The following is a 17005-nucleotide window of genomic DNA, read 5'->3' on the forward strand; positions in this document are numbered from 1 at the left end:
AGCTGGATCTTGTAAGATGTAATATGACAATAAACATTCATTCATTCATTCATTCATTCATTCATTCATTCATTCATTATTAGTATATGTATTAGAGGGTATTGGCTTACACCATTTGCCTCTATTGATAAAGTAAGATAAGAGATACAAGTAAAGAAGATTAAGATGAGTGGTCGGTTTATAATGTTTTTGTGTCTCTGTATTTAATAGAAATTACATCGCAAAATATATCGTATCTGTAAAAAAATTTAATAATTAAGTTGTGAAAGTGGATTTGTAACTATAATCCCAAAACACTCTAGCTGTTTGTTTGAATTATTTTAAAGCATGTGATTATATGGATACAATTAATCTATTAAGGGATTAGAAATCTAAAACTTATAGATTAAAACTAATTACTATTTTCCTTCAAACAAATAAAACATCGTGAATTTCCAGTTCCAAAAATAAGACCAAGAAAGTAACAGTTGCAATAAAATATACAAGCATGTAAAATCAGTTCTAATAACAAAAATAAATAGAAATAACTGAAAGTATGTATTAGATGTTCATTATCAGACAAGTCTTGTTTGAAAGATGGAAGTAAAATTCACAGTGATTTGTCAGTTCCGTTTATGGCTTACATACTGCAGATAAAAATGCTGTATCGTCTAGTGTAATGCCTGCCATTATACTTGCGCTATTAATTTGCCAGTGTATGCCATTATCAGTTATGGCACTATAATTGAAAGCAGCTGCGCCCAGGTGGCCTCACACTTACAAACAGACCTCACCCACACACAAGTGGAGGGAATCTGGACGGCCCGTATTTCCATCCTGTTAGTTTACTTCCCCAATCAAAACCAGATTTTTGGTATTTGTAATTTATCCTAAAACTAATAGTAATATGAGTCATATCCAGAAAGTAAGTAGAGTAAGTAAGGCTCTCAGGGCTGGAGGGATTTTTTCAATATGTTGGCTACACTGCTGTGTTGCCTGATTCCTCCCCTCCGCACCTAAACCGGTTTTGAGGTCAGTATGCTGTCAATGTGACAGTACATTATGTGAAAAATGTTAATCCAATCTCCCACTAAGTGAAAAATGTGCGGTGTCATCCTTTATCTTGTTTGGAAGGGAAACATTCTGGTTTAGGTTTATAATTACAAAATAATACATTAATGCTTCAGATGTTCCTCAGGGATCTAACTTAGGCCCATTCTAGTATATATTAATGATCTTCCTAATTATTTTACACGGTCTAAATGCCTTTTGTATGCTGATGATTTGAAACTGCATGTAGAAATTCGAGACAATAACTGCTAAACTGTAATCAACGCAAAGTCTACTTAGCCTTTGGTGCTTAGATAACAACTTATTTTAAAACGTAACAAAGTGTTTTGTGATGGCATGTACCAGGAAAAAATGTTTAACTCTATTAATGGCACCAATCTACAAATGGTGACTCAGATTAAAGATCTTGGGATAACATTTGACTCGGCTTTTATGTTTGACAATCACCTTAATTTTACCATAAATAGATGCCATAGGATGTTGGGTTTTGTAATTAAAAACACAACGTTTCTCCATTTAATTGATTGTATCATTAAAGTATGTAATGTATTTGTGAGATAGGCTGGAATATTGTGCAATTATTTGGAGCCGTTGTTTAATTCATAGTATTGCTTCTCTGAGTTAATTAAAAACAAGTTTTTTAGTTTTTATATTTCAAAAGATTTCATGTTTATGAGCGAAACCTGTCAGCAACTGTCTTAAGAAGAGGGTTTTCCTTTAAAACTTTATTCACAAGAGGAGACGGATCTGTTATGATATTCCTTCATAAAATTTTACATAACTTAGTTGATAGCCCTTTTTTTGTTGGAAAGGTTTTTCTGCATGTTGCAAGAAGTAATCTGAGACCCTCCATGGTTTTTTTTTTAATGGCATTAGGTTGTTAAATATGTATAAAAATGAATTGGATATAATTAAAAATCATTTTAATGTATTCATCACTAAGCTAAATATTATGTTTTAAACTTAAGGTAGTAACCAATTTTTGTTACAGTTTTATAATATTATTATGTATTGTACTGTTTGTATTCTTTCTCATGCTGTAATAGAAACAGTTAATTTTTTCTCAGCCTAATAGTGATTTTGTATTTAAGTCTTTTCATGTACTCATATATATATATATGTATATATATATATATATATATATAAAATATTGTTAATTTTTATTATTAACTTGTATTTGTAATATAACTGTTTTGGGATAATATTCGTCTAGTTATTATACAAAATAAATAAATAAATAATCTCCATAATTCCTAACAATGGAGTGGAGAAATTTATCTCCATGGAGTTGTAGCGTCTTAAAAGCTCTTGCTCTGCCTCCACTCAATTCAACTTGTGCTGGTCTGACAGCTGTTCTGAGACTATTCTCACGGACAGTTTCCAATATCCGAGGGTTGATAATTCCGTGTACTAGACGTCTATAAATTTGCAAAAATATCCTTAAAAGGTCATCCACAGTCAATGTGTGGCACAATTGAAGGTCTTTTGTTGTTCCGATCATCATGCACAGATGTACGATCGTTTTTAAACTCGCGAACACACTTGTACAATTCATAGTTTTATCACCATATACAGTTTTTACCTCATTATAGATATCAACCTGAGATTTCCCTTCAGAACGAGATAACGGATGATGCTGTGTATTTCGCATTTGGTGGGAGTTTGGATTGACATTTTTTACGAAAAGTATTGTTGCATCGACAGTTCTCAGCATACCGACCCCGAACGGGTCTCCTTGCAGAGGGGAAGAATCAGGTTACACGTCAGTAATCAAATAGTTGGGAAAAATCCCTTTGGCCGTGACAGCCTCAGTACACTTACTTTTTGGATATGCCTTGTACATAGATTGTTAACATCATTACTAAAAAAAAAGGATATCATACAACATGTATTATACTGAAATCGCTAATTCGTGATAAAAGAGACACACAATTCATTTGGTTTTTGCTCGTCAGAATGACAATAAGGCTAGAAATTGACAGGTAATTGGCTACAGTACTGTTCCTAGTCCTATGTGCTCCTTAGTGTGTGGGTGTGAACCAATTTGACCTGGCCCTTTAGCCACACACCCTAATTGATAATGCTGTTTGTGCCTGACATAATGTTTTGGGGGGATTTATATAATATATATATTATATATTACCCAAGTAAAAATAGTGATTGTGTGAAAATGTCAGTGTATATTTGTTTATTTACATACATAGACACAAATCTCATAATAATAGATGTAAGTTATGTTAGCTTCTATGTTATGTACAGACCGATTATGTAGTTAAATGTGTGGTCAGTAAATAATTTTCCTTTTTACATTTTTTTTATTTGCAGACTTTTAAGACAAAGAAATCATGTTTTACTTTAATTAACAAAATACTCCAAAAAAGTAACAACAATTTTGTTTGAATCTGCAATATAATGGCTGAATAAATACTTAACAAAATTGAAGAAACTTTGTCTCAAACACTTCTCATTTAATTCGAATCAAAACCAGTTTGTAACTATGATGCACACCAAAGTGATGGATTGTTTTTGATGAACTTAGACAATTAGGTTAAGAATCTGTACAAATAAATCTGTAATTCTTTAACATTTATCTAACTTTTAGATCTTTAAAACCCAATTAATGTAAATATGGATATTTCCTTCTGAGGTCCTTTGGAAATATCTGTTTAGGAACCTGACTCAAAAAAGTGCTTTCACTAAAATATCTATTTATATATGTGATGGTTTTGGAATGTTTACTTACATTATTTGTCAACAAACTATAGTTTATTTTTATAAATTTTAATAGTTTGTAGTAATTTATTGATTATAAAATGGCATAAATTTAAACAACTGCATGCTTGTTCTCGGGATATAATTTTTATTTCCCGTAAAATTTATGGAACCCAAATAACACCACAACTTCTTACAGGAGTCACAATTCTCTGGTAGAGTAGAAAGGTCATAATAGAAAACGTAAATGTTTGTGAAATTTGAGGCACTATCTATTATTATTAACCTCACGAAATTTTAACTATAGGATTCCTCAGCCAACGTTTCCTACTGTTTTAGGTTATCCATTACATTCACCTGAGTCTTATTTTGCCTACTTCCGCAAGAACAATGTGACCACAGTGGTTCGACTGAACAAGAAGATATACGAGGCCAGTAGGTTCACTACTGGAGGGTTCGAGCACAAAGAGCTGTTCTTCCTGGACGGAAGCACTCCCACGGACAACATTGTGAGGCAGTTCCTCAACATTGCAGAGAGTGCTACTGGTGTCATAGCTGTCCACTGCAAAGGTAATTAATTAATTACCGGTAACAATGTCTTAACACTTAAATGGGAACAGAGCTGGGTTTACAGATGGACTTAACACGTTCGCTGCTAAAAATCCCTATATAGAGTTCTATATACCTATACTGAAATTTTTTAAATATATTTTTACTTACTTTTGGATAAAATATGACAGAAATATATGAAAATTAATCATTGTTCACAAAAATTATCACTCTTTACCATTTTGGGAATGCGATAACTATAGTTACTGCTAGCTCCTAAGACAGTCTTCCTTGCCAGCTGGTAACTCTAGTTACTGCTCGCACAAGGGAACACCCTTTTATGGCAGTGGGAATATTCCAAATGAATACTTTGTAGCTAAGTGAACTGTATTTTATTTATTTAGACAGACATAAACAATATTTATACGTAAATGTGTAAACCAAAATGAATGTAAAAGTTTATAAAAATGTGAAAAAGTTTATATACATCTACGCTAACTCACTCAAATTCAGTTATTATTTACAAATATGTGGTGAGTAATTATAACAAAATATATTTAAATGTTTTCTTGAGATGATTGTAGTTTACAAAAAATAGTTTTGAGCGTAAGTTTATAAAAATGTAAGAAAAAAGAAAAAATAAGTTAAATAAAATAAAATATCGTTACAAATGTGTATATAGATCCTAACTAACCCACCCAAAAGTTGTTTATTATTTACAAATACGCCTAGAACTTGGTTGTTGTACACCACTTGTTCCCGGGGGAAGATCCATTGTGTTGCACAATCACTTACTACTAAAAAAAACTTCAAAAAAATTATTAAAAATAATGAAAAACTTTAATGTGAAAACTAAGTGCATAAAAATACCTCCCGAGGAGCGAGAAATACAGTGTTGTGATAGCTCGAGTGCTGGCCGCGCACTGACCTCATTTTAGAACAAAGGTTCTGTGGTAACCAGAGTTACCGCCCGCTCCTAGAGCAGCGTAGCAGTGGTAACCAGAGTTACCGCCTGCTCCTAGAGCAACGTAGCAGTGGTAACCAGAGTTACCGCCCGCTCCTAGAGCAGTGTAGCAGTGGTAACCAGAGTTACCGCCCGCAGCGAATGTGTTAAAGGGCTATAGCCCAGGGTGGCAAAATTTGGTGGATGGTAAATTGTGGAGGAGAAAATTCAAAAAATATACACAAGCTAAAAAGTAAAGTTCAAAAGAAAGTAATAAAATATATTACAACAAACCTTTTCAAACATAGTGGAATATAGAACTGAGAAAGCAGGCTCTACTACTATCATTACTAGAATTAAAGTGGGCTCAGGGTGAAGTTAGGTCATCCATTTTCATCCATCATCCATTTTCTGACTCGGCGCTCATTATAATCAGTGGGCTGCATGAGTTTTCTACTCATAACGTAGCTATGGTGAGAAGGGCTGATTCAATGTGAATGTTGATTTCAGTTCCATTTCACCTTCCACTTATTGCAGCCTCTGAAATCCGACACTGTTATATAGTGGCAATTTAATATACACATATATACAAAAGAACCTATAATGCTTCAACATGCAACAAATGTATTTAAAAACTGCCCATTATTTATGTACATTTTTTTGATTGTGAATGGCAGCGGGGCTGGGGCGCACAGGGTCTCTGATAGGCTGCTACATTATGAAGCACTACAGGTTCTCGGTGCTAGAGGCCATAGCATGGATACGGATATGCAGGCCTGGCTCCATAATTGGCCATCAGCAGGAGTGGCTCAAGACGTAAGTATGCAATCACTTATCTTGATCTATGGTCAGCAGTCAAACTGTGTTATTATACATTGACTTTCTGCGTATGTATAGGTATTATATGGTTAGTTTAAAGCATTCAAATAAATGCCCTTATATCTTGTTTTCAAGTTATTTTGAATTATATTTTGACTAATCAGTTAATAAAACAGTTTGTGTTTGCTCTTTTTAAACACCATTTTTAGCTTGTATCTGAGCTGGCGATGCATAGGTAAAATTGCTGCATAAAACAACGTTGTATCTGTTATAAAATTGCTGCATAAAACAATGTTGCATCTGTTATAAAATTGCTGCATAAAACAACGTTGCATCTGTTATAAAATTGCTGCATAAAACAACGTTGCATCTGTTATCAAATTTATTAATGGTTATTCTACACATATTTTACTTTTCATAAAAATATATTAAAATAGTATATTTGATCAAACAAAAACCATTCCATTCTCAATTGTATTTTTCCCCTGCAAGTTGGATCAGGCATCTGTATTCAGAACACAGATGCATTATTTGTTAAAAGCATTAAAGATTTCACTGTGATGTATGAAAAAATATTTATGGTACAAGAAATTATAAATTAACAATATATTATTGGCTGCCCTCACAAGGGCACAGAGTAGTATTCAAGTCAAGTACGGGTTGAAATAGTCAGTATAAGAGGAAATAAAGGAACAAAATTATTCTGAAAAGTGGTTTACACACAAGGAACACAATCATGCGTGGTTTACAGAATCCTGACCACTGGCAGGCCGGGATATCTGAGAGAAAAACTAAAAAGCAGGTCTCAAGTCCGATCTCGCAGTACTAGACAGGATCAAGTGTTAGAGATGCCTCGCGTTCGCCGTGAATTTGAAAGAAAGCGATTTGCGTACTTTGCTCCCAAATTATATAATGAACTGTCCTCCAGCGTAACAGGCCAGGGTGTATCTGAAACGACATACAAAGAAAATATATACAAGTATTTAATGTACAATACAAGGTGATATAGCCATATATAACTGTATGTCTAATATTATGTTTTATTTATTAATAACTATAAAATAAGCTTTTAATTTTTTAAGAACTATAATAAGACATGAGTCGTTTTGTAAACCAGCAATTATTGTTGAAAACCACTCCAAAATAAAGTCCTTATTTATTTATTTATTTTAAAAGTAAGTATTGGTAATACAAAATTCATGATATAACAAATCAAATATTTTACCAGTTATTTGATAAACTCCCTCTCTGCAATTTCCGAAATTACATCAGGGATCTCATGCAATCATGTTAAAATCTTGGTTCTTTGCATGTGGACTTGCTTGATTTGCTGTCAAGTAAAGTAGCAATACTTTTATATTATTTAACAGAAAATTAACTGTAAACCTACCCATCTTTTGATAACAAAGCTATATAAAATGTTATTACAGATTAATCCTTACATGTATTACATATTTACATTTTTATGCTTTTAAAATTAATATTCGTTGTGTGTCCCATTGATTTGTTAAATTATAAACCGTAATTGTTTGTTTGTATTGTTTGTATTTGTTTTATTTATTCGTGATATAGTATGTGTTTTAATTTATTAACTTATCTGTATATACATAAATGAATAATATTTTTTTAAATTTTGTCTCTCAATGTATTTATTTATTCAGTTATTTATTATTTATTTAGTTTTAATATTGTTGAGTTTTAAAATTTTATCCATGTTAAATGTGTTAATAGTTATTTATTATTGTTAATTTATATAGATCTGTTGGTTGTTTGGTTATTATTGTTATTAATTGTATAGATCTATATATTTGCTGGTAGGCTGGATTGAGTAGGTAGAATCTGAGTAGTTTGTTTTTAGTTTTAGTTTAGAATATTTTAGTAACTTGACGAAGTCCATTGCACTATTGAATGTGTTTAAAGACCAATAAAGATCTTGAATCTTATGCTTGTGTTAAAGGAAAGAGGCCCAGATGTGGACGGAAGGAGACCAGATGCGCCGATTACAGGGTCGCAACCCAAACAACTTGCCAAAGCACACGTACGGAATATACAGTTTGAAATGGAAAGACATTGTCAGCAGAAGTCCGTTCTCGTCTCAGAAACTGAGAAAAGCTTCGGATACGTTGTCGAGAATTCTGCAGAAAGTGGATACTATGAAACTGGAAGATCAAAAGGAAGATAAGAAGATAGGCCACACTCTAGAGAGTGTTAGTAGGGTACGTCTGAACAGAATTTTAATTGTTATATTAGATCTATAAACAGTTAACATTAATTTTTCATCTTGTAAAAAATTAAATAGTTTTTTGATACACTGAACTTTTTTAACCAATTTGGAGTAATGCAAAATAGTTTAAAATGTTGGTTATGACACTATTAGTATCTTTTTTATTTAGTTTTAGTTTTAGAACTCTAAATTGTCGTATTAGGAGGAAATGGTGTAGTACTGTACAAAAATTATTAAAAATTGTTATTATTGTAAACCGTTACTGTTGGCCGAACTAAAACTAACATTATAGTAAATAAATATTCAATATTGAGATTGTTCGCAAATTTAAAATACTAACATCAGGTTATATTGCATTTATAAGTATTTTTTAAATTTTTTAACAAAAATTATCGTTGGTTTAACACAGGAACCAAACTATTGTTGGAAGGACATGAAATGTAGGAGTTCAAACTTGACCCAAGGAGACCGTTTGAACCACATTAAGGCATTTCGTAGACTTCACCCCAGGACTCTCGGCTCTACTGGACTGTAGTGCGTATACCAATTATTTCAACAACATTTATTAAGATTTTTGATTTACAATATATTCTAGTGGTAATTATTTAAGTAAATATCAGTTTACAGTTTACAACGTAAAACAAACTTTAAACTTGTATAGATTTCTAGTTGTTTAAACAGCTCTATTTATATTGATATATGTATCGTATATCGTTCATTGTTTGTAAAAAGTGTATAAAACTTTAAATTATTTTCATATTATTAAAAGTGCATAACATTGTCGAGGTAAATATTTTACTTAGATTGCAATGAAGTTAAATTTAAGGTGTCAATTTAAATAGAAGTGAACAGCTGATAAATTATGAATTTCAGTAAGCATTAGTATTAAACTAACTTGTTAACGGTCTTTACATTCTTAACTAAGGTGTAGCAAGTATAATGTGATTGTTCATCACAAAATAATTATGTTTACTATGTGATCGGATCAAGATTATTAGATATTGCAATCGTTGTTGAGCCTACCATGCACACTTCCATGGTATCTAATATCCGATGGCATCATCATATTTGAGTGACGTGGCTTACAAATCCTAAAATATGATTTGAATTCCGATGTATACACATCATTGATTTGAACTTCAATATCACAACATTACAAAACACCCATCCCCTCGTGTTATTACTTAACCTTGAGTACGTATAACATAGTGGAACATTATTTTCATTGGTATCTTCTTCAGAGGACTAAATGGTAGGCCTGGAACGTCCTCTAGTTATATTTATTAATTTCATCATTTACTTCCTCTAAAGTAAGTTGCCACAAGAAGTAAGTTCATAGAATGTTGCTGCCCAGTTTCACATTGATAGCTACTGATTATTTTGGTTCAGCTGGTTTATGGCTCAGCAATGTATTTTATGCATGAGGAGCTCATGTTAATACTTTTCTCTTTTAGTTGCTGTAATGACGAGTGATTAAATAGTATCGTTGCACTTAGCTGAGTATTGTATTTTGAGTAGATTAGCTTCTGGCTTTTAGTTTCAAGCAAAAAATACAATATTCTTATTGCTCAATTTCATATCATTCTGTTTTATTATTACATTAAATCTAGGCACTTACTTAAATCGTAAATCCTATAATTTTTAATTTGTCTCATACAACAATTTAAATTTAATATCACTTTTTATTACCATTCATGTCTTCCAGAGCTCGTAGAAAATTTCTATAAGTAATAAAACTATCCAAAGTACTTTTGTCTACAGCAGCAGTGCGAGGATAAACCCCAGAAACAAACAAAATGTAAATATAGCCCCAGAGACTTGCCCAGTAAAACTGGCAAAAGTGAGTTCTATCAGTTCCGGAGATTCTACTGGCTCCGCGCTCAGCGTCAAACGCATCTCTAGATCCACAGTCGTCATCAACAAAAGGTCAGTACTACTCATCGCTATTCGCTATTTACCTACTCAGTGAGCCTTAAATACATTTACGTGGGAGTGTTCCTGTTTATTTCTTGAGAAACAGTTTACAGCTGTAATGTATGACATCAATTTCACTATTTTTCTATATTATTTGTCAGTAAACATGGCTGTGGTGAGCAATTGTTAAACCTGATCAGCACAAGAAATCAACTACCATTGTGATACTCATTGTTCTGTTCCTTTACTTCTTGGAATCAAACAGAGTATAAAGTACATGTCCCCATATAGATCCAGCCATTTAGTTATTGATGAATAAAACAACAAATAGAGTTTCCATTTTTTACCCAGTGAACTCCCAGTTATCCCAAGTAGTCGGCAAGGCATCGATAAACTTAAAGCCTGATTAACATTAGTTGAGTAAGCGCGGGAGAGCTGACTAATGTGTTTGACTAAGTTATAGTTTGTTGGGTTAACAGTGTAAATTAATCTAGAAATCCACTCAGATTTCAAAAAATTTTTTTTAAGTATTCCATGGAAAATTGAGACACTACTTTCTGGTAAAAATGTATCTCAAGATAGGACAAATACATCCAATTTTAAATAACTATTCTCAAAGTCTTAAACTTTTGATCATATTTGGCAATATCAAATCTGCCCTTTAGTTTTGGCAACAAACAACAGACATCCCTTGAGATAGGTATCATATCAAGATTCTAGAGGTTAATCAGGGATGATTAAGATATTAAAAATTGTAATTTTAAAGATAAACATTTAAAGGGTCCTTCTTACCATATTTGAATGATAATTTATCTCACATTTAGATGACATATAATAGTGAAAAATAAATAACTGCTAAAAACAAAAAAACATTTGTTTATTAGCATTTTTTATAGACTTAATTTGTTTTATCAGGGATGCAACCATTGAATATGATATTAACCAAGTTATAATTATTATAGAATCTTTACTTTTTAAATGGCCAGGTTCAGGTTATAAAAGTGGTCAAGTAACTACCTTCTTGGCCAAACAACTCGACTTGCCCAGTTGTTTACACTAGTCGAGTTTACAGTCATCTACTAACGCGGCTTTCTACTCGGTCTCTTACTCAACTGATGTAAATCGGGCTTTAGGAGTAAACATAAATTAACAATGATTACAAACATCAAACTGTTAATTTTCAGGTTTAACTAAGGAATAATTTACGTATGGAATTTTCTACTAAGTGATATTGCTAATTTTTGTAGCTCTAAATACCTTTATACCATTTTTTCTGTACAAATGTCCTAGTATACAATTTAATTTAATTAATTATTCACTGTAGCCTTATTTACATGTATTTAAGGATTACTTATATTCTAAAGATTCTGTTATGTGTCCCTTTATTTTGGTAATGGATAAAGATATTCCAGAACCAAAGTCCCGAAACGTTCATTTTACAAGACCAAATGAGATATTTTATATACGTTTACATAAAAAGAGGAGTTAATTCAACACTTTCCATCTTTTTACTAAAATATCAAACAATCTGTTAAAGTTCTGTTTGTGAGAGTTTGAATTTCTCATTGGGTTAATCAACAATAAAATGTTTACAAAAAGAAAGAGTTGCCTTCTACCTTCTCCTTATCAAAAACTAACATTTTTAAACTGCAATCAATATTTTGAGGTACCACTAATAAAAGCTCAAAACATTTTGAAATCACCCTATCAGTTCAATTATTATGCTTAAATAGTATTTTTTTCACTAGAAACAAAAGTGGCTGTTTTCAATGTGCAGGCATGTTTTACGATGACACACACACCGCCGAAAGACACTTTTGCTCTGTGATAAACAAATTTTTACGTGAAACAAAAATTAAAACTTACATGTTTTAGTTAATTTTTATTACATAATAACTTACCCTAGAACACTACCGTGCGTAAGTTTTACGTATATGAGTCATGTTTATAGTCACACCTACTCTCCCCCCCAACCCTTCGGTTTAAGATTTGGGCATTGCTTCTACTGATCAATGGTCGTTCGTCCTCCGAAGTGTAAGGGTGTGTGTAGTTCTTTTTCTTATCTCAATATTGATTTTTATTTAGGCCGTGCATCAATTTTACATAGCGGTAGTATTGATTGATAAAAAATATGTATATTTTACGTATAAGTGTATATAGTAAAATGAGTAACTAAACCTATTTTAGGTTGTTTTTTGGTAAATAAAAGTCTTGGAATTAGTAGACAATTTTTAGGCTGTTTGGAAAGGATGAGTTTCTATGGCATTGTAGATATGAAGATAAGGTTAGGAAAACACCATGTATCACACATGCACGCATTACACACACGCACACACGCTTAAACACACGCATCATCACCTTAAGTAAGCACATAGGCAAGAAAATACACAAACACAATACACAGGCATGAAAATAAAGCTTTACATAACCTAAAAAACAAAATATAAATTTGCTACGTAAAATTTACGCGTATCGGTAGTAACAAAGGTATATCGAAACACGGTAGTGTTCTAGGGTTAACATAGTCATACTGTCAAGTTTATAAAACAGCTGTATTTTGTACAATTACATGTACTAAAACAATAATAAAATTTGAGGTTAGTGCACTAAAAAAAACGTAAATAGTTGCACCTGCTGATTTTACTAATCCCTGTTACGTTACGCAAAACATTCATTTCATAGACTACGTTGATGAATCAAAAATAACCACTAGATATCATTGAAATTTTCTTTACAAGAATTCAGAGGTTACAACAATGAAATAATTTCATGTGTTAAAGATGGCTAGGCTTTTTATTCTTCTTCTTATTTTTAGTTTAATTTATTATATATTTGGAGCAATTGTTTTTATTGTCTAACAGTTTATTTAAATTGATGACATGAGAAAACGTACTTGATTCTAAAGTTGATTAGGGGGATGTATAGTGATTGTGAATGTAATTAAAGTAGTATTGATATGATGAATAGATTTTTGTACTTGCCGCTGCAATTTAAAAATTGTTTCAAGGCTAGTGTATTACTGTAATAGAACAAATAAACCTTGTCAAACCTGTAAATACGTTATCTGTATACACCAAAATATTTTTAATTTAGTAATAATTGTTTATCCAATATAAAATATAGACATGCTACTATTTACAATAATGGTGCTGATAAAAAAAAACATTACGAGTTTTTAAAAAAATAGTTGAATGGCTTATTTTATTAAAATTATGTTTATAAAAAATGTATTTTTACTTGTGTTTAATATTCATATTATTATTTTTTTTAATGCACTCTTTTACATTTTTAAGATATTAGAAATGCAAGCAATTTTTTGGTTAACCTTGCTACTTTAGAAAACTGCATGAAGATTTCAAAAAAGGTAACAAAAGGGTTTGTTTTGGAATATTAGATGAAAATTAGTTCAATTGATTGTAAAAACTCTTATAATTGGGATGAAATTACCCATGAGTTAGCAAGACTCTATATAGCCAAGGCATTAACCCATATTGCTAATTTAATTTTTTCTCTACTGGAGTCTTGCCCATGAATATTAAATTGTCTGTTATAAAGCCATTGTTTAAAAAGGGGTAATCCTGGGAAAGCTGAAAACTATTGTCCGATAACCTTGATTCTGGCTTTCTGTAAAGTAATAGAGAAGGCAGTTTGCCATAAAATCACGAAGTACTTGGAAAAAAGTGAATGATCAACCTGTGAACAATTTGGATTTCGTAAAGGTAGGAGCACCCACATGTCAGTTTTTGATGTATTGACAAATCTCATGGGGGCCTTGGATGGATCGTGGTTTGTACTTGGCACATTTTACGATTTTTTAAGGGCTTTTGCCAGTATGTGCCATGAGCTCTTACTTGAGGATTTAATGAGAATTCATACTTATTTCCTTAGTCCTACTTAAGATTTCAGAAAGTAAAAACTACAAATGCTCAGGGAAAAAGTTTTTTTCAGACTTGAGACCGGTGACTGCTGGCAGGGCTCAAAAACTTGGTTCTATTTAATTTTAATACTATCTCAAAACCAATACTTTTTGCAAATTATACTAATTATCTGACATTTGATACAAATAAACTCTTTCAAAAAAATGTATGATTGGTTTTGAAAGCAGTGGTTTGAAATTTAACAGTTCTAAAATACATTTCTTAAATTTTTACATATCCCATTCCAAACTGATGCTTTTTCTGACACTTGATTACTAATTGGAGATAGTTGTACAGTTTCTGACCCAGCATTTTTTGGAATAAAACTGGGAGCTTCAGATAAATATGCTTCAAAAACAGCTGAGCAAGTCACTATTTGGAGGTGCTAGATAGACAGACCACATTAGCTGCATACCATAGTTACATTACCCATACCGTAGTTACATTAGCAGCAAAACATATTTCTCACATAAGGAAGAGTATAATCTTTTGGGGAGGAACCTCAAAGATGGAATAACTTTTCATCTCATAAAAAGTTATTAGATTCATTTTTAAAGTAAATTCATGCTCACATACTTTTTAACAAGGTAAACATCCTAATTAGTACTGCAGTGTATATTTTAGAAACCTTTTAAAAATAACTTCTTAGTAAATTTCTTAGTAAAAGTCTTCAATTATTTACAGAAACTCTACCTAATCGTTTATACAACACTAGAAATAAAACGAAGTAACAGTGCCCCATTCATTGTCTGGTTATGCTGAAAAAAAGATCCATATTACATGGGAGTTAAACTTTATTATATATATTTTGCCTGTAGATATAAAAAAACCATAGTTTCAACACCTTTATAACTTATTATTACACTCTGTTTTAGCTTGTTTTAATGTTCTTTACATGTTATATGTTAGAGAAGCTCCAAACTTATTTAATTTATAATTACAAATAAATGATTTGATTTTAATTTTACAATGTTTATATTATTGAAAAAAAATGTATTGTTTAAATTCTATAGTTTTATAAAAAATATAAAGTACACTAAAAGAGTAAAACCAAACTCTTACATTTCCATTGTTTTTAATCATTGCCATGAGGCCTGCAAAAGACTAAATAACTACTTCCTTAACACTTTGAGGGCTGGTCCTTCGAGTAAATCACATGCTTCTTTATATAATGCTAGAATAAGAGTTTAAAAACTATTATATACATTAAAAGTGCTTACCTGCCTATATTGCTCATGTTTTCTCCTTCACTTAGTTTAAAATTGTCAAATTCATTTCAAAATGGAGTTATTAAAAACATGTTTAGGACATCTTAAACAAACAAAAGTTGTTTACACATACTTCATTACAATCAACCCGGACTAACATAATGTAGTCTGATTTAAACACAGCAACTGTCCATTGATGATAATGTACAAAGGTACGCTACACTTTGTAGGTTTTGTGGTATAGCTTACTATTTGATAACAAGTAAACGAAACCAGGCTTCTGCTCTAACAATAAACTTCTCCTTTGTCAATAAGCTGATTCAATACATTGTGTGCATTCTAGTGGTGAATTGTGTGACTAACATTCCAATAGATGTCACAGAATAAGCAGAACCAATATAGTATATGATCCACTCGTAAACATCAATCTCATGAAACTACAGGATCTGCGTTCTTCTTGAGTTTTGCTGATCCGTAAAATTGTGGAAACTACTCCCAAAGTATTAATGGTACTGTAAAACTGCAATACTTTCTAAAAGTAATAAAAAAAACCTTTAACTAGATAGTTTTTAGTCAAAGTTAATCACTTATCATGAAAAAGCTAAAATCCCAGCCCAGTACCCCATTAATAAGACAACTAAAAAAATTTTACTCCCCTTTTCGAACAAAGCTTTTCTAAGTTGCTTAGTATTTTAGTGAAAGGATGGAAAGTATTCTTCGAATGAATACCTGGTATAGGTATACAGGGTGTTTGAAAATTCAATGACAAATATCAGGAACAGATTCCTTATATAGAGAGAAGAAAGAAGGGTGTATGACAACTTTGGTCTGGAAATGGCTGTTTACAAAGTTATCCAAGTATGTATTTAATGAAGCACATTTAACTCATCCGGTTTACTGTAATAAATGTGAAACTGATTATACGCCATGATTTTATTTGATAAGACAGTTTGATTTGAGTCCGCTCTTGTTGATAATGAGCCATGTGTGTATCAAATAGACAGTGGAAAGATGCCAGTGTGAGGCAGGGAAGGTCGTTTTGAACATTTTCTCTGAACACTCACAAGATCAGATATAGAGTAAACTGTCTATACTGAATTTAAAAATGTGATTAACTCTATGGATTTCTGGATCTCTCTATATCATGAATTCATTCCTGAAATTTTACCATTTTATATATATATATATATATATATATATATATATATATATATATAGAGAGAGAGAGAGAGAGAGAGAGAGAGAGAGAGTATTATATTGTATCTTCATATAAAAGCAAAATTCATTCCGTTTTTGTCTAGGTCCCCAAAAATAAAAGTTTAAAGGTTTGGGATGTACTGAGTTTCTATGTTCGAACCAAGATGATACTTTATGTTAACCTCCCATTCACCTTAATTAAATTTTTTTGTCTAAATTTTCATTTGTTGCCATCTTCAATATTTGGAGTAGTAACCAAGACAACAAATTTGTAATTTTTTCTCAAATTATGTTTTTGAGTTCAAATTTTAATTTAGATTTTTAAAGCCAGATTTATAAGTGTTACACCTTCAATCTATAGTATAGATCATCGAATTGTAATCATAAACTTTGTATGTATATTCCAATAGCAACTGCAATGAATCATATCACCGAATTATTTTTTAATTTAGGTGCACAATAGAGTTAAATA

The 17005-nt window shown here is 31.5% G+C and overlaps 1 protein-coding gene across 4 annotated transcripts in view; it reads left to right on the forward strand.

Annotated features, from left to right (window-relative positions):
- The window catches only part of LOC124368855 (dual specificity protein phosphatase CDC14A-like), an 87587-nt gene that overhangs the window by 32115 nt on the left and 38467 nt on the right, over positions 1 to 17005 (forward strand). For 3 of the 4 annotated variants that reach the window (XR_006923014.1, XM_046826303.1, XM_046826305.1), the window contains exons 7-11: positions 4102 to 4332; positions 5932 to 6070; positions 8031 to 8289; positions 8707 to 8831; positions 10059 to 10223. Coding sequence is in view for 3 of the 4 variants with exons in the window: in XM_046826303.1 (XP_046682259.1) it covers positions 4102 to 4332; positions 5932 to 6070; positions 8031 to 8289; positions 8707 to 8831; positions 10059 to 10223 (919 nt within the window). In the remaining variant the exon portion in view is untranslated. The remainder of the gene's footprint in view (positions 1 to 4101; positions 4333 to 5931; positions 6071 to 8030; positions 8290 to 8706; positions 8832 to 10058; positions 10224 to 17005) is intronic. The other variant, XM_046826304.1, reaches the window with a different exon arrangement.

The sequence above is a fragment of the Homalodisca vitripennis genome, chromosome X (assembly GCF_021130785.1).
Source record: "Homalodisca vitripennis isolate AUS2020 chromosome X, UT_GWSS_2.1, whole genome shotgun sequence".
Classification (NCBI taxonomy): domain Eukaryota; kingdom Metazoa; phylum Arthropoda; class Insecta; order Hemiptera; family Cicadellidae; genus Homalodisca; species Homalodisca vitripennis.